Here is a 19,456-nt window from a genome sequence, read left to right as displayed (position 1 = left end):
AAAAAAAAAAAAAAAAAACCCAAAACTTGGGAAAAAGTCTGAAACTTATGCATGGACCACAAAACCGAATAAAAATGGCAAGATCTAGTAAGAGAAACTATCTCACTTTGACCTCATCACCCCTTCCACTCCCCTAAGTCAGCATAGTACCACATAGAAAGGAATCCCCAGAGCTCATAGCTTCTACATTGGGAAAAGAGAACCAGAGAACATATAGCTTCCCTAGCATTTCAAGAGGTTTCCCAAGAAGCCAACTCTAGTCTCACCTCACAGAGAACACGCTGGGTAACAGCACGGCTAGATCACCTGGGGTCAGGCAGAAGCAAAGCAAGGAGGCAGAGCTCATGGCAACCAGCATGCAGATCTTGGTGGTAGCTCTGTGTACCTGCCAGTGGTGGTGCAAATCAGAGGTACCAGCTAACAGTGTAGCCCATCACAAAGCCAAACTGATCACTTCCAGATGTGGTAGGAAATTCTACCTGGCTTGAATCTTTAGATGGCCAGCCTCCAGGCCCAGCGTCAAACCTCATGAGGACCCTGCCCAGGAAGGGAGATGACCATCACAGTGCATTTTGGAAAGGAGCAGGGGCTAGTTCTGCCAAACCTGGGGATTTAAACAGTGCTCAGCTCAGCCTCAAGGACCTGCCCCAGGTGGAAGATGCCTATCATAGGGTATTTTTGCAAAGTGCAGGGACTAGTTCTGCCACAGGTGGAAGTTTAAACAGCCCTCAGTTCAGTCTCAAAGTCCATTCCAAGTCCCCACGTAGGCAGGGAGGCAAACCTCAGATATGCATTTATTTTATTTTATTTTTAGAGGTGGGATCTCTGTCGCTCACATGGGAGTGCAGTGACATGATCATAACTCACTGAAGCCTCAAACTCCTGGGCTCAAGTGATCCTCCCATCTCAGCCTCCCAAGTTACTGGGATACAGGCATGAACCACCATGCTCAATCATGCATTTCCACTGAGCATAGCAGCTGGTCCACTGGTCCAGAATAGCAACTCCACCTAACCTCGGGGCCCAGCCTGCAACACTGTCTAAGTGCAGATCTCAAATAGGGGTCCCACCTGGCTAAGGAATACACTCTGGGGCCCAGCCAAGAAGTGACTGCAGTGCCAAATGAGCAACTCTGCCTGATTGTAGAGCTCAGCTAGTGGGTTCACCTGACAGCAGAACCCAGCCAGCAGTCCCAACCAAACTCAGAGCAAAGGCAGCAGCCCAACTATCTAGAGAAGCCAAAAGCAAGCTTTGCCTGCTCAGGGCTGCTATCAGTTGGCCTATTCAGAATCAAAGGCTAGACAACTGAAGTTCTATCCCTGTCAAAGAACACCTATAAAAGCCAAAGAGATAGCTGTCTCCTCAAATGTGCAGATACCAACACAAGAACACAGATTACAAAGAACCAGGAAGCCAAGACACCTTCAAAAGAAACTAACAAAGTTCCAACAATGAACCCTAAAGAAATGAAGATCTGTGAAATGAGAAAGAATCCAGAATAATTCTCCTAAGAAAGTCCAACGAACTACAAAGATACATGGATAAAAAATCAAATAAAATTTGGAAAACAATATACAAACAAAACAAGAATTTTGACAAAGAAATAGAAACAATAAAAAAGAAAGAGAAATCTTAGAGATGAAGAATACAATGACTGAACTGAAAAATGCAATCAAAGCTTTAGCAGCAGGCTTAATCAAGCAGAAGAGAGAGACATTAGGGAGTTGGAGGGATGAGAAGATGGTCAAAGAGTACAACATTTCAGTTAGACAGGAAGAATAAATGATAAGTATTTGGGAGTGATATGTTAATTGGCTTAATTCCATCATTTTGCATTGTATACAGATAGCATCACTCTGTGCCTCATAAATATATACAGTTACAATTTGTCAATATCCAATTTTTAAAAATCACATGAATATAACACCTGGCTTTTGCAATGGCTACAAAACAGCTCAGCTTAAGAAAGAAAACAACCAACTAGCATTAGCAGCAAGATACACAAGCCACTTTGGCCTGTTTAAAGGTCTTTTGGGGCTTTGATTCTTCAACAAAACAAACTGCGCTTTTTCTGAATGGGCAAGGTTTATGAAATGTCCACATGAACATCAGTATATATGTACAGGTTCCTGCAACCACCTGTCTGAGGAGGACTCATCCACATCACAAAAGGGAAGTTGAAATTATTTAGAATCAAATAATTTATTACTGACTGCTGAACCTGCAAATTGCTATTTTGGCACAAAGCACTATCTTCCTACGCTGGAAGATTCTAAGTTGTCTATGGAAAGACTGAAGTGTCATCTAAATAAAACACCATGTGCTGTCCAGGAATATCACTTATAAAATGCACAGAATTTCCAATGATGCTACACGATACAAAAAGCATGACCGAGTATTTAAATCTCCATAGTGAATATAAAACACTATATTCCTATATTCTTGATTAGCTTGAAGTTATGAGCAAGTCATATGACATCCTGAAATACAATGATACGCAAGGTCAAAAGCTTGGAAGTCTTTAAGACCTCAGGAATGAACTTACTACGTATATTTTAGTTCTGTTTGAATGTTATCTGATTTAAGGCTTGATAATTAGCCAGGGCACTAACCTTCCAATTGTTCTTTCCCATAATATATACAAGCTAAGAAAATAACAAGGCAAATAAGAACTCATCTTATTTCTTATTTCTCCTTATCTTCTACATTAACTAAGAGACCCTCTTTCCCAGAGAGAAGATTATCTGTGTAAAATGGACTTATACTCCATTCCCCAGAAGTCTGAGTCCACTGAGAATTGAGGATGGGCAGAGGTAGGCAAATAGGAATGGGAAGGAAGAATCTCACTCTCTTCCCCCAGCTCTTTCCAAGCATATACATATAATCTGCATATTTTGTAGGTAAAGTAAGAGAAACACAAGATAAACTTCTCTGATGTCAGCTGTAGGAAAAATCCAACAAATTGGAAGTTGTTGTTGTTTTTTTTTAATCATCAAAATTTTCAGGGCTTAAAAGAAAGGCAGACCAATGCCCTTCAGGGATTGTAAATGAGTCATTTATTATTGGGGCTGAGACTGAAAGCTGTTCCAATAGCCATTCGCGTCTTCTTAAGTATTAGTTGAGCATATGGCCACCCAAGCTAAAGATTGTATTTCCCAGCCTCTCTTGGGGAATATAACCATGTGAAATGCAACCATGTGAAAGTTGGGGAATGTAGCCATGTGAAAGTTCTGGCCCACTGTATGTGAAGAGAAATACTATGTGCAACTTCTGAGCAGTGGCCTCTTTGCTTCCTTATCTCCCCTTCCTGATGGCTGAAATGCAGATGTGATGAGAGAGACTGGACTAACCATCTTATACCGAGGATAGAAACTATATTGCTGAAAATGTTAAAACAAAATAGAAGACTAGGTCCCCGACACACTACAGCCGTCATATAAGGCCTAAATTACAGTTACATCAATTACAGAATATAATTTTACTGTTATATGAGAAAGAAATTAATGTCTATCTTGTTAAACACCTGTTGTATTGGTTTTTGTCACAGCAGTGAATTTATATTCTAACTAATCCAGTTACCGATAAATTATGGTCAATTTTTGCTATTTGTGGTAGTCATGTTCTATAAACTTGCCATGAACACAGAATACTGAACCCTTGCTGCCAAGGAAAATAGATGATTAGGTTCCTGCAAGCCTCTAGTAAAAACATTTTCATCACTTAATCAATACAAAACCTTGTTTTACGCACGTTTCTGTTTAAAGACGTCTTATTTAATGTATACAGTTGTTTACATTGAGCTCCAGCAAACAGCATTGTAATTCATGCCTAGAGAAAACTGATCACATATTTTCTCCATAAGGCACATCACAGCCTTAATGCACTAGGGAACATTAGATAGCATTTCAGTACTTTGCTTGTGGGTCATGTTAAACAGCAAAATCACCGACCAAAAGCACAAAAATATGAAAAATGTGGCACTAACTAGCCCATTAAAAAGAAGCTTGCTCACAGTATAAGAGCTGAAATAAGAACACAGAGCTTTGGCTTGTTCACCGCAGCAGGGAAAGTGTGCTTGGAAAGATTCAAATTTTTTGCAGATCTGCATACGTCCGCCAAAGCCCCAGAGGTATTATTTCAGGATTCTGAATAAATTCTGTTAAGGTGGAAAATTCAAATATGGAATCCATGAATAATGAGAACTGACATATTTGGGGACTTCATGTGACAAGTCAGTTTATTCTAAAAGTTACTTCCTCAGTGTACTACGTAGCTTCCTCTGCCTAGAATATCCATTTCCTATCCACCTTCCGTATTCTGGATTTCCTGATTTCTCTTCAGTAGCCACAGAACTGTTTTTTTTTGTTTTTTTTTTGACATATCTAATAAAATATTGGAATCAATTATGTCCTAGAGTAGAAAGATAACAATTATGTCCTACAGTGGAAAGTGGCAGGGAATGTTCCTCTCAAGGTTCTTCAATGTTAGATGGCTGATAATGATTTAGTTACACATATAATGATACAGCACATTAGAAATAAAGTTTGCTGCTGTTTTGACATTTAATTCAAACAAACCTCTTCCTCACTGCTTAAGACAAAACTTTTGTTTGGATTGCTGGTAAAAAAAAAAAATTAAAAAAAAATAAAAAAATTTAAAAAAATCATAACTTGCTGGTACAAGGTAAGAAAATGAAAAGGTGTTTTTTCAGAGCCAGCACCGATTTCAAGAAAAAAGATGGGATGTCAAGTTCCTATTCCCGAAGTGTGAAGGTGCATCCCAGCATCCTTATCTGATTTCTGAGACCAGTCACCTAAGTTGAACTAACATCTGTGAAAATTAATTAGTGCTAAAGAGTAGACTATACTTAGAAATTAAAAATCATATTCCAGCTAAGTAATAATAAGTCATCTTGATTTACATAATACTAAATCATTTTATGGTATGCAATACAAAAGAAAACCTTAATTCAACATTTGTAGAAAATCAACAGTTGATGATATATATATATATGAAAATTACAACTCTTACTCACTATGAATATTAAGTGAATCCAAAATGATGACATGAGTGCACTGGATAATAAAGAAATACAGCATGATGAGAAACAGGTTGCCAGGCACTAGTCAAATTTCAAGTAGACACTGTCCTTCAGCAATGCTGCTACAATTAAATTCAAACTCACTTACCTACTGTGTCCACTCCTTTCCTGCCAGCACGACCAGCCATCTGCTTATAAGTAAGAATATCTAAAGGTCGACCACCAAAAATAGGGGTTCGAATAATCACACGACGTGCAGGTAAATTCACCCCAGAAGAAAGAGTAGAAGTCGCCGCCAAGACCCGAATGAGACCTTGACGAAAGGCTCCTTCAATAATATCCCTCTCCTCTAAAGTAAGACCTAAAAAAAGGAGGTTTTTATATATTTATTGATATATAATGAAAATATTATATGTGACCACTTACAAATGGATTTGAGTCTGCTTCAAGCCTCTGAAGATTTTTGAAACTATTGTTATGACTGTTGACAAAGGAGTCATCACAGTCTACCTCTTTAACAGTATAATCTGGCCGGGCGCAGTGGCTCATGCCTGTAATCCCAGGACTTTGGGAGGCTGAGGCAGGTGGATCGCTTGAGGTCAGGAGTTCGAGACCAGCCTGGCCAACATGGTGAAACTCTACCTCTACTAAAAATACAAAAATTAGCTGTGTATGGTCGTGGGCACCTGTAATCCCAGCTAGTCAGGAGGCTGAGGCAGAAGAATCACTTGAACCTGGGAGGCAGAGTTTGCAATGAGCCGAGATCACATCATTGAGCTCCAGCCTGGGCAACAGAGCAAGACTCAGTCTCACAAAACAACAACAATAACAAAAAAAGAGTAGAATCTGCTGCCCCTAGTATACCTCTATCTTATTTTCCAGACCAGGGGTCCACAAACTTTTCCTGTTCCTGTGGAATAGCAGGTCTCTGCTGTAACTATTCGACCCTGCCACTGTGACACGAAAGCAGCAACAGAACAAATGGGCATGACTGTGTTCCAATAAAACTTTATTTACAAAAACAGATGGTAGGCTAGACTTGACCAGCAGACTATAACTTGCTAATCACTGTTCTAGATAATGAACTCCTTGTGGATAGTGATATGCCTTATTCATCAAGATATCTTCAGGGCCTATGCATCACATTGGTCAGATATACTTCTGACATAAATACGTGATGAATAAAAACATGAGTAAATGAAAAACAGCGTATAGAATATATACTTATCTGGCTCATTTTCAATTTTATTTAAAAATTTAAAGGTCTGGGGTTCTAATTTTAAAATTAAGTGGTGGGTACACAGGTGTTCACTTTTTTAGTATGCATCATAAATTACATACAATGTAAATTCTGTGTGTGTATATATAGTAGTTTCCCCCATCTGTGGCATTGCTTTCCACAGTTTTAGTTACCCAAAGTCAAAAATATAAAGAGGAAAATTCCAGAAATAAGCAACTCATAAGTTTTAAATTGCATGCCCTATCACGCAGGACATGAATTATCCCTTTATTCAGTGTATCCATGCTATATACACTACCTGCACTATATAATGTCACTATATAGGAAAGAACATAGTATATAGAGGGTTTGGTACTATCTGTGGTTTCAGGCATCCACTGCGGATCTTGGAACATATTCTCCACAAAGAAGGGCTACTATATACCATATATATAAACATATATAGCCCCTCACACACACGCATTTCAAATGCATTTAAAAGTTTTAACATGCTATGAAAAAACATCATATATGTGGGGCTGGTACTATGCATGGTTTCAGATATCTACTGGGGGTCTTGGAACATAGCTTCAGTGAATAAGGGGAGACTACTATATACAAATAAGTAAACTGAAACATGTTTGTTTTACTCTTGTTTAATCTATCACACAATTTCGCTTTGTCACCCAGGTTGGAGTACAGTGGCACGATCTCGGCTCACTGTAACCTCCACCTCCTGGGTTCAAGCAATTCTGCCGGCCTCAGCCTCCCAAGAAGCTGGAATTACAGGTGCGTGCCACAACGCCCGGCTGATTTTTGTATTTTTAGTAGAGATGGGGTTTCGCCATGTTGGCCAGGCTGGTCTTGAACTCCTGACCTCAGGTGATCCACTTGCTTTGGCCTCCCAAAGTGCTGGGATTACAGGAGTGAGCCACCATGCCCAGCCCACACAATTTCTTAAAAAGAAATCTAAGGATAACAAGTGTGTTTAACAAGAAATAAATATACACAAATACAAAAGTTAAGACAGTATAAGGAATTTTGGAGGTTTCTTAATAACAGATTATAAATATGAAATACCTGCATGATGAAATGCTACACCCCATGGTACAGTTTTCTGTAATACAGAGTCCAGTCCTGAAGGCAAACGTCTTAACTGATCCATCACTTCCAGGAGTTCTTTTTGTTCTAGAATTACTGGTGGGCATTCAGAGGGTTTCACTAATCCTGTCACAAAAAAATTATCAACACCATTTGCTTCTAGCTCCAGCTCCTTTAAGTGGTATCTGTCTAAATCATAATAGAACTAAATAGCAGGAGAATGGTTCTGAAACTGCTGCATACTATAATCCCCTGGAAATCTTTTAAGAATACTGATGCCTGGTTCTTAATCCTGGACATTGTTATATAATTGGTGTGGGGTGTGACCTGGACATGAAGAATTTTTAAATCTCCCCAGGCAATTCCAATGTGTGCCAAAGTTTAGGAAACTGTATAAGGGTAAGACCCACAGGAGGGGATCAAAGGAACCTGCTGGGGAAGTCGAGTATCACAGATACTGATTACCACTCAAAGCCCCAAAATCAAAACGCTTGCTCAAGGTGTGTACCACCAACCAGTAGTTGCAGTATCAGAGGGTTTCACCAATCCTGTCACGAAAAAGCCTACTTTGCTGTCAAATTATTCTTGCCTCTTTGGCATTAATCTGGTAGTTAATTACATACCACTCTCTGTTTTTTTTGTCTTCTCCCCCAGTAAGGGCTTAATGTTTTTCTGAGACAGGGTCTCACTCTGTCACCCAGGCTGGAGTACAGTGGCACAATCACTGCTCACGGCAGCCTCAACCTCCTGGGCTCAAGCAATCCTCCCACCGCAGTATCCTGGTTAGTTAGGACCAGACACACGTGCCACTATGCCCAGCTAGTATTTTTTTTTGTCACTTGTAGAGATAGGGTCTCCCTGTGTTGCCCAGGCAGGTCTCAAACTCTTGGGCTTAAGCAATTCTCCTACCTTGGCCTCCAAAGTGCTGAGATTACAGGCATGAGCCACCACCCAGCCTTAACTTTCTTATATGCAGTAAAAGTTTTACATACTTATATGATGTCTTTAAAAATTGTCCAGACTTTTGGATTTTTGAACTTGCAAAACTTTTCACAAAAAGTAATTATATGACTGGGCATGGTGGCTGACACCTGTAACCCCAGAACTTTGGGAGGCCAAAGTGGGCAGATCACTTGAATCCAGGAGTTTGAGACCAGCCTGGGAAATGTGGCAAAATCCCATCTCTAAAAAAAAACACAAAAAAATTAGCCAGGCATGGTGGCATGCACCTATAGACCCAGCTACTTGGGAGGCTAAAGTGGGAGGATCACTTGAGCCCATGAGGTAGAGATTACAGTGAGCTGAGATCATACCACTGCATTCCATCCTGGACAACACAGCAAGATCATGTCTCAAAAAAAAAAAAAGAAAAGAAAAGAAATGAATGTATGTTCTAGAATTATTATGTGTCAGTTGAAAATAATCAAATATATATATATATTTAAATATATATCTTATATTTCATACATTTTTAAATTTTTAGGTAAACTTTACTTAAAATTTTAAGAATTCACAGAAAGTTGCCAATGTTTTATTTTGCTGAGGGCAATTAATTTTTTAAAACCTTATCTATCAATATTTGTATTTCAAAAAAGACATTTAACATTAAAAAATGACTAGGAATAATTTCAGAATGTAAACTGCAGCTTTATAAATAATATGCTGCCTTGTCTTTATTTTTCTGATAAAAATCTCATCATAGACTCCAGTCCAAGCACTAGCATTTGGGAACTACTGCTGCAAACCAAGATGACAAAATCTCAAGAAAAGAAAATGATGATGATTCTGGTTATTAAGGATTATAAATGGCCATGGTAAAATGTAAGGAAATAAGCTAACCTGGTATAGAAAGTACCAATAAAGGGGAAACTGGAAGAGATAATACACTGTTAGACAACAGCCTAGCCAATATAAACTTCAAGCAAAGTTTACTTGTTAGAGCTAGGCTTGAGATTTCCATCACTTATCTTCATGATGCCACTAGTATAATTAATTAATAAAATATCTAATATTCTGTGACTAGAACTGGTCCCTGTCTTCCTTGTATTTATCTTGGACTCCAAAGCACCACAGACTAGTAAAAATAGTGAGGCAACAGTGTTCACTCTAGAATCAGTAAAAATACATACTAATGATTATAGCCATTAGTATATACTAGATCACCATTTGGCAACAAAAAGGGAACAAACTGATAAATTAACAACCTGGGTGAACATCAGCCACACCAGGCTGAGTGAAAGAAGCTAGATACAAAAGACACATACATGCTGTATGACTTCATTTACGTGAAATTTTTAGAAAAGCACAAGTAATCTAAAGTGACAGCAAGCAGAGATCAACAGTTGCCTAAGTCTGGGATAGAGGGAAGAGACAGCAAAAGAAAAAAGAATATTTTAGGGTAATGAAAATGTTCTAGGTGTTGAATATAGTATGGTTAAACAGATGTATACATTTGTTAAAATTTATCATATATATACAAAATTGGTACATTTTCTTATAAATAATACCTCAAAGCTGATTTTAAAATAGATTTGTATATACATGCGTATGTGTGTATATATGTGTATAAATACACACACACACACACAAGTTGACTGTTAAACAACACAGGAGTTAGAAACAAAGAAACCCCCAGTCAAAAATCTGCACACAACTGGACTTCTCCAAAATTTAACTACTAATAGGCGGTGGCTCACACCTGTAATCCCAGCACTTTGGGAGGCCGAGGCAGGCGGATCACAAGGTCAGGAGATAAGAGATCATCCTGGCTAACACGGTGAAACCCCTCTCTACTAAAAATACAAAAAATTAGCCAGGTGTGGCGGTGGGCACCTGTAGTTCCAGCTACTCGGGAGGCTGAGGCAGGAGAATGGCCTGAACCCGGGAGGCGGAGCTTGCAGTGAGCCGAGACGGCGCCACTGCAGTCCAGCCTGGGCGACAGAGCGAGACTCCGTCTCAGAAAAAGCAACAACAACAAAAAAAGAAAACAAGAAAGAGAAAATACACTTACTATTCAGTAATAAATCATCATAAAGGTCTTCATCTTCATCATCTTTACCTTGAGTAGGCTGAAGAAGGAGAAAGAGGAGATGGGTTCATCTTGCTGTCTTGGAGTGGCAGAGGCAGAAGTGGTGGCAGTAGAGGCAGGCACACTTGGTGTAACTTTACGTAAATACATTGTAATTTCTGCCTGTTTTTGCTTTTTTGTTTGTTTGTTTTGTTTTGAGACGGAGTCTTGCTCTGTCGCCCAGGCTGGAGTGCAGTGGCTGGATCTCAGCTCACTGCAAGCTCCGCCTCCCGGGTTCACGCCATTCTCCTGCCTCCGCCTCCCGAGTAGCTGGGACTACAGGCGCCCGCCACCGCGCCCGGCTAGTTTTTTGTATTTTTTTAGTAGAGACGGGGTTTCACCATGTTAGCCAGGATGGTCTCGATCTCCTGACCTCGTGATCCGCCCGTCTCGGCCTCCCAAAGTGCTGGGATTACAGGCTTGAGCCACCGCGCCCGGCTGCTTTTTTATTATCTAAAAATTTTTATATACGGTACCAATCCTTTCGCCATGTGCTGTCGTTTCAGTGCCAATATCATAGGAGGGTCCATGCCATAAAAAAAGTCAGAAGCAGTCTTGAATAATGGGAATCCTTCTGCCAAACTGTCTAATGTCAACTTGTTTTCTGGCACTGCTTCTTCTATGTCTTCTTACTCATCATCTGGCACTTGTTTGGAAGCACTCATTTTCTTCAAGTCATCTTCTGTTAATTCCTCTGGTATGGTGTCCACTAGCTCTTGAATTTCTCCAAGATCCACATCTTGAAACCCTTTACCTCCACCATTTTTTTTTTTTTTTTTTTTTTTTGCCGTTTTCACAATCTCTTTCATGATTTCATTCATTGGCTCTGTCATAAATCCTATGTGAAGTCATGTGCAATATGTGGACAGTTTTCTCCAGCAGGAATTTATCATTTTGGGCGTGCTGGCTTTCACAGCTTTCTCTATAACAACAATGGCATCTTCAATGAAATAATCCTTCAAGACTTTCACAATGTTCTACTGGGGTTCTCTTCCATAATGTTGACAGTCCTTTCCATAGAGTACCGTGCATAATGAGCTTTAAACGTCCTCATGACCCCTTGATCTAGAGACTAAATTAGAGATGCTGTGTTTGGGGGTAAGTAGATCACTTTGATGCCTTAACTGTTGAACTCAAAAGGTTCTGGATGGCCCGGGGCATTGTTTAATATCAAAAGAAAGTTAAAAGGCAGTCCCTTACTGGCAATGTATTTCCTGACTTCGGAGACAAAGCATCGATGAAACCAATCCAGAGAAAGGGTTCTCACTCTCCAGTCCTTCTTGTACAACCAAAAGACTGGCAACCAGTGTTTATCTCTTCCCTCTAAGGCTTGGGGATTAGCTGTTTTATAGATATGAGTAGTCCTGATCATAAACCCAACTGCATTTGCACAAAACAAGAGTTAGCCTATCCCTTCCTGCTTTAAATCCTGGTGCTTTCTTCTCTTCCTTACTGATAAATGGGTTCTTTGTGGCATTTTTTTTCCCCCCAGAATAGGGCACTTTCATCTGCATTAAAAATCTGTTCAGGCAGATATCCTTTCTCCTCAATAATTTTCTTAATGGTATCTTGGAACTCATCTGCAGCCTCTTGGTCTTGCATCTCCTGTTATCTTGACACTTTTTCAAATTAATACAAATCACCAAAAAATTTTCCATTATGTATTGAAAAAAATCCACATATAAACCTCTAAAACGATCCAACCATCTTTTGCTGGCATTAAATTCTCCAACTTTAGATCCCTTTGCTTTAAGTTCCCATATGGACTTCACTTTTTCTCAAATCATAGTAGTCTATAGGTATGCGTTTCTTTTGTGTGTGTGTGTGTGTGTGCACGTGCACGTGTGCATGCGTGTGTGTGTGCATCTGTGGCGACAGGGTCTCACTCTGCCACCCAGACTGAGCTGAGCACAATGGCATGATCATGGCTGACTGCACCCTTTACCTCCCAGGTTCAAACAATCCTCCCACCTCAGCCTCCCAAGTAGCTGGAACTACAGGCAACCACCAACACACCTGGCTACCTTTTCTTCTTTTCTTTTTTTTTTTGAGATGGAGTCTCGCTGTGTCGCCCAGGCTGGAGTGCACTGGCACAATCTTGGCTCACTGCAACCTCTTCCTCCCAGGTTCAAGCAATTCTCCTGCCTCAGCCTCCCAAGTGGCTAGGATTATAGGCGTGCACCACCACACCTCGCTAATTTTTATATTTTTTAGTAGAGACGGGGTTTCACTATGTTGTCCAGGCTGGTCTCAAACTCCTGACCTCAGGTGATCCGCCCACTTCATCCTCCCAAAGTGCTGGGATTACAGGCGTGAACCACTGTGCCCGGCCTAACTTTTTAACTTTTGTAGAGCTAAGATCTCACTATGTAGCCCATGCTGGTCTTGAACTCCTGGACACAAGTGATCCTCCTGCCTTGGCCTTCCAAAGTGCTGGGATTATTGACGTAAGCCACCTCACCCAGCAGGTGTGCCTTTCATATAGTGATCCTGCAGCCACATAAAACTGCATTTTCAAAATCAGATGACAAAGTATTTCACAAAATGTGCAAAGCTGCAGCAATAGCTTCATAAATTTCCTTCTTTTTTTACAGTAGTACTTGAGCTCAATTCATTTATCTTAAAATAATAAATGCATCTGCAGACCTCAACTTATGGTACATAGCAAGCAATTCAATTTTTTCTTAGAATGCCACAACTTTTCTCTGCTTCTTGGGAACACTTCCGGCATCACTAGTGGCACTTCAGATTGGTCCCATGGTATTATTCAAGGTTTACAGTACTGCACTAAATATGATGAAAAGTACATGAGAAACAAGATAAATTACTTTTTACTGCAATATGCAAATTATGAGAGACAAACTGCTCATATGAAGATGATAAGCGTCACATATTTTAAGTGGATACTCACAATACGTGAGCTTACTGCAACAGCAGCAGGAGGTAGCTATAAAATTATTACAGTACTACAGTATATATTACAGTTAATTTTATGCAGTTATGATTTAACACTGCCTCTTTACATTTGTTTACACTCTTCTTAACTGTGAATGGTGCCATATCTTCTTGACTGTGAATGGCGTCTGTGTCTGTGTGCGTAAGTTTTGATAAATATTTATTTATTTATTTATTTATTCAAGAGAGGGTCTCACTCTGTCATCCAGGCTAGAGTAAAGTGGTGTGATCTCGGCTTACTGCAACCTCCACCTCCCAGGTTCAAGTGATTCTCCTGCCTCAGCCTCCCATGTAGCTAGGATTACAGGTGCCCTCCATCACACCCAGCTAATTTTTGTATTTAGTAGAGATGGGGTTTCACCATGTTGGCTGGGCTGGAAATTTTAATTTTTTTTTTTTTTTTGAGATGGAGTTTCGCTCTTGTTGCCCATGCTGGAGTGCAATGGCATGATCTTGGCTCACTGCAACTTCCACCTCCTGGGTTCAAGCGATTCTCCCACCTCAGCCTCCTGAGTAGCTGGGATTACAGGTGTGCACCACCACACCCAGCTAATTTTTTGTATTTTTAGTAGAAACGGGGTTTCACTATGTTAGCAAGGCTGGTCTTGAACTCCTGACCTCAGGTGATCCACCCTCCTCAGCCTCTCAAAGTGCTAGGATTACAGGTGTGAGCCACCGTGCCTGGCAGAAATTTTAATTTTTAATAAAAGATTTGGGCCAGGCACAGTGTCTTACGCCTGTAAACCCAGCACTTTGGGAGGCCGAGGCAGGTGGATCACTTGAGATCAGGAGTTCAAGACCATCCTGGCTAACATGGTGAAACCCTGTCTCTACAAAAATTAGCAGGGCATGATGGCAGGTGCCTGTAATTCCAGCTACCGGGGAGGCTGAGACGGGAGAATCACTTGAACCCAGGAGGCAGAGGTTGCAGTGAGCCGAGACTGTGCCATTGCATTTCAGCCTAAGTGACGGGTGCAAGACTCTGTCTCAAAAAATAATAAATAAATAAATAAATAATCAATTTGTATATATTTTAAAGTAGTATGTGATAAAATAGACTAGCATCTACATATGTTTTAGGCTACATGACATATCTTTTTCTTTTTGTTCTTTAATGTTTTCATGTTTCTAGGCTACACAGCTTGTCAGTTTCTTCAAATTAACACAAATCACCAAAACATTTTCTAATATATTATGTACTGACAGGAATCCACATATAAATGAACGCACACAATTCAAACCCACGTCGTTCAAGGTCAACTTATACATATATACTCATATGTGTATGATTTTTTTCAGAGTTACACTTTCCTTTGGAAACATAAAGAAGATATGGTTACTTTCCCCAAAGAAATGTCTACATGTGAAGTTTTGCATCCAATTTAGGGGCTCCGAAGATCAAACTCTTAAAGCCCATGGATCCCTGATAAAGAACCGTAGCATATATCCAGTATTCTAAAAATCTAAAGCTGATTAGTGTAAGCTTGTGTGCGTATACATAGTCTATACTGGGGATGGAATATGATTAGAATCACAAAAGCACAGTTTGGTAAAAAGGGTACCACCTAGTGGGCAGGCAGTGGCAATGATTAACAAAAGCCACGTTTTTGCTAATATAATCACTACTGTTACTTTCAAGCAAATGTACTAAGCATGAAGGCTTTCCTTTCCATCCATAACTCACCCTCAGTTTGATGATGTAGATTATAAAACTCTCGAGCAATGATATCTGCCAGCTTCTCACACCATGTCTTTGATGGACAAAAAAGTAATACTGAATGGTTATCACGAATCGTCTCATAACATAAACTAACAACATGGTCCTCATCTCCCTAAAAAAGAAAGATACATAACCACTTTAGTGGTACTTTCAAAAGATTCTCACATCCGTTTAAAAGCATTCATTTTCCTTTCTGGAGAAGCTTTTTCTTCTTGAAAGCATAATAAAAATCAGTTACAAAGTCAATAACAAAAGAAAGGAAAAAAAAGAAGAAAAAATAAGCTCCTAATGATGAAAGGTAAAATAAATAGTTACTATTCATTCAACTAATATTTACTGAGCTCCAATCCTCAGGCAATGGGAATACAATATTGAGTAAAAAGAAAGTCAAGATCCTAATAGTCAAGGGGTTTATAGTCTCACCAAGAGACACATTAAAATACAGATGTCCCCAACTTAAAATGGTTGGACTTTACAATTTTTTTTATTTTACAATGGTGCAAAAGCAGTATGCATTCAATAGAAACCATACTTTGGGTGCCCATACAACTCTTCTATTTTTCACTCTCAGCACAGTATTCATTAAATTATAAGATATTAAACACTTTATTATAAAACAGGCTTTGTGCTAGATGATTTTGCCCAACTGCAGGCTAATGTAAATGTTCTGGAGAACATTTAAGGTAGGCTAGGCTAAGCTATGATATTCGGTAGGTTAAATGTATTAAATGCATTTTCAACTTACAATGAGTTTATCAGGATACAACCCCATCATAAGTCTAAGAGCATCTGTACTAAATAAATATAAAATGCAATAATAATATATACCATTAAAAGAGAGTTTTACAGTGTTTTGAGGTCTCATATTTGACAGAAAGATCTGAAAGAAAAATTGTCCTGAGAAAGCAATTTAGCTGAGATGTGAAGGTGGAGAAACATTATCTCAATGAAAGGTAACACATTTCAAACAAACAAACGGGCACGTGTGAATACCCTGTGGTGGCCCTGCAAGTTCTCCATACTGGAAGTATCTCAATGTATGTATTAAAAACTGGATTAATGCATCCATTTATTCACTCATTAAACGAATATTTACTATATGTCAAATATTGTTCTAGGTACTGGGAATGGAGCTGCGAACAAAGCAGAAAAAAAGCTCTACCCTCATAACGTTTCTACTCCAGTAGGAAGAGATAGATAATAACAAAAACGAGGTAAGTAAAACACATAAGGGGCTGGGCACAGTGGCTCACTCCTGTAATCCCAGCACTTTGCGAGGCCGAGGCCTGAGGTCGGGAGCTCGAGACCAGCCTGACCTACATGGAGAAGCCCCGTCTCTACTAAAAATACAAAATTAGCTGGGTGTGGTGGCACATGCCTGTAATCCCAACTAGTAGGGAGGCTGAGGCAGAAGAATCGCTTGAACCTGGGAAGCAGAGGTTGCGGTGAGCTGAGATCACGCCATTGCACTCCAGCCTGAGCAACAAGAGCAAAACTCCACCTCAAAAAAAAACAAAAACAAAAACAAAAAAACACATAATATGTTTGGTTTTGAAAAATGCTAAGGGAAAAGAAATAGAGACCATGTGAGGGAGAACATTATAATTTAGACAAGTTGGCCAGGGAAGGTCTAAGACAGTGACATCTGAGTAAAAGTCCAAAGGTGAAAGAGTAAACCACACTGATCACACTGATGCCCCTAAGGGGAAAGCATTCTAGAAAAAGAGAACCTGAGGCGGGAAATTCATGGTATATTAAAAAACAGCAGAGGCTAGTGTGAAGGAAGTGAGAGGGAACATAGTAGATAGAGCCAGAGCACTAAGAGGGGCGGGGGGTATAGATCATGTAGGACCTTACAGACTACTATGAAGACACTGGCTTTTATTCTAAATGAAACAGAAAGCCACTGCAAGTTTCCGAGAAGAAGGATAACATGATCTGATGTTTGTTTTAAATAGATCACTAGCTCCTGATGTAAGCATAGACTGAAAGAGACAAGGTCAGAAGCAGAGAGAACAATTAGGAAATATTTCAGTAATCCAGGTAAGAAGTATAGGTGGTTCAAAAGGGAGGAGGCACAGACATAGTAAAAGAAGAAAAAAAATTAACAGGAAAGCAAACGAATGTGTTCACACATAAATGTATTGAAGTAACCAAGGCATAGCCAGGCGAAATATGGGGTACAGAGCAAAGATTCCACACCAAGCATGCAGAAGTTACAAATGCGTACCTAGATAGTTCGTGAAACACATAAATTTAGTCCTATTCCCAATTCTAAAATGACCCTTAGCTATGTTAGTACTCAGAGGGACAAACAACTCTGCATAAAAACAGCAGATGCCTCACTCCACCAATGTACATGAGTCAGTTCTTTAACCTCAGGATTAAAGTGTATTTGGGAGCATGGGAGGGGACTTATTTATCAAGCACTTTCTAGATGCCAGATAATTTTTTTAAATCATTTTTAATTCTTACAATATTCAAGATAAGGATTATAATATCCTATTTAATAGGTGAAGATATGAGATTCAGATAGGTTTTGTGATTCAACTACTATCTCAGCCATATCAAGTATCTCTATTAAGTATCAGAGGTAGATCTATCAGACTACAAAAATAATATTCTTTTCACTTTACTATATATTATACCTACCATTTAACAAAAAAGTGAATCTTCCATACTAACAGTTAGTGTAGACTAAACCATAAGAAAATATTTTCCCAGTAAAAAGAAAAAGCTACAAGATCAGTTATTTTTTTTAATGTTTATATTATATATCAGGAAACAATTATTTATTTAAATTAAAGGTACAACCACATTTCTTCTCTTACCATCACCACCAATATTTTTTTTGGCGGGGACAGAGTCTCACTCTGTCGCCCAGGCTGGAGTGTAGTGGCATGATCTCGGCTCACTGCAGCCTCTACCTACCACGTTCAAACAATTCTCCTGCCTCAGCCTCCCAAGCAGCTGGGATTACAGGCACCCACCACCACGCCCAGCTAATTTTTGTATTTTTAGTAGCGACAGGGTTTCACCATGTTGGCCAGGATGGTCTCAAACTCCTGACCTCAAGTGATCCACCTGCCTCAGCCTCCCAACGTGTTGTAATTTACAGACGTCAGCCACCACGCCCAGCTCACCACCAATTCTTTAAGAGGAAATCAATTAGCTTAATATTAATCCTAATGTATATGTAACTCCTAATTACATCACTCAGAATTGTTAATTTGCTAGAAAATGAAATCAAACACACAGATACTAATAGTAGTGATGTAAATATATTGATTTACCTTCACTTGTAGCATGGGTTCAAATTCCCTCACAAGTTTCATTGAAGAGTCATATATGGAATTTCCAACTTTGACTGACTCCAAAAGCGGTACAGGGCGAAAGTCGGTATGGTAGTGTTCAGCATTCAACCAGGAAGCCACAAGCTCCAAATTAGGAAGGGTAGCACTCATGCCAACAATCTGCACAGCATTAGACAGAGAACTGGCTAAATCTGCGGGACTATAAAAAAAACAAATGAAAAGAATATTAAAAGATATAGAATGCATTAATGATTAGTGTTGCTAACAATATTTATGGTTATGTCCTTTGCATACATTTCTTTAGGATATATACCTAAGAATAAAATTACTGAGCCATAGATTGAGTCACAGATTATCTTCAATTTAGATAATCCCACATTGTTTTCCAAGGTAACACCTCCACAATCTGTGTTTTCTATTGTTCCATAATCTTGTCACCACTTGGTATTGTCAATCTTTATAATATGTTAGCAGTTATAGAGGGTACGTGGTAGAATTTCTTTTTTTTTAGACAGGGTCTTGCTCTGTCACCCAGGCTAGAGTACAATGGACCTGTCTCAGCTCACTGCAACCTCTGCCTCCCAGGTTCAAGTGATTCTCCTGCCTCAGCCGCCCGAGTAGCTGGGACTACAGGTGCATACTACCACACCCGGCTAATTTTTGTATGTTTAGTAGAGACAGTGTTTCACTGTGTTGGCCAGGCTGGTCTTGAACTGACCTCATGATCCGCCCACCTCAGCCTCCCAAAGTGCTGGGATTACAGACATGAGCCACCGCGCCCAGCCAGTATTTCTTTGAAGACGTAATTTACAGTTCCCTGATAACCAGTAAGACTCAGCATCACTTCATGTGTATGAACCACATGGATACCCTGGTTGTTGGTGTTGTTATTGTTTGAAACAGAGTCTCGCTCTGTCGCCCACTCACTACAGGCTCCACCTCCTGGGTTCACGCCATTCTCCTGCCTCAGCCTCCCGAGTAGCTGGGACTACAGGCACCCACCACCACACCTGGCTAATTTTTTTGTATTTTTAGTAGA

General features: G+C 39.7%; 1 protein-coding gene across 1 annotated transcript in view; it reads right to left on the bottom strand.

Moving 5' to 3' along the window:
• Positions 1 to 19,456, bottom strand: part of POLQ (polymerase (DNA directed), theta) — a 149,520-nt gene that overhangs the window by 75,980 nt on the left and 54,084 nt on the right. Inside the window, exons 8-11 of the mRNA XM_011950860.1 lie at positions 18,397 to 18,616; positions 15,068 to 15,215; positions 7,341 to 7,487; positions 5,190 to 5,402 (exon numbers count right to left, since the gene is read on the bottom strand). Of these exons, the coding sequence (XP_011806250.1) occupies positions 5,190 to 5,402; positions 7,341 to 7,487; positions 15,068 to 15,215; positions 18,397 to 18,616 (728 nt within the window). The remainder of the gene's footprint in view (positions 1 to 5,189; positions 5,403 to 7,340; positions 7,488 to 15,067; positions 15,216 to 18,396; positions 18,617 to 19,456) is intronic.

The sequence above is a fragment of the Colobus angolensis genome, unplaced genomic scaffold (genome assembly GCF_000951035.1).
Source record: "Colobus angolensis palliatus isolate OR3802 unplaced genomic scaffold, Cang.pa_1.0 Scaffold31, whole genome shotgun sequence".
Lineage (NCBI taxonomy): Eukaryota > Metazoa > Chordata > Mammalia > Primates > Cercopithecidae > Colobus > Colobus angolensis.
The sequence above is the reverse complement of the archived record's forward strand: the minus strand, read 5'-3'. Positions and strand labels throughout refer to the sequence as shown.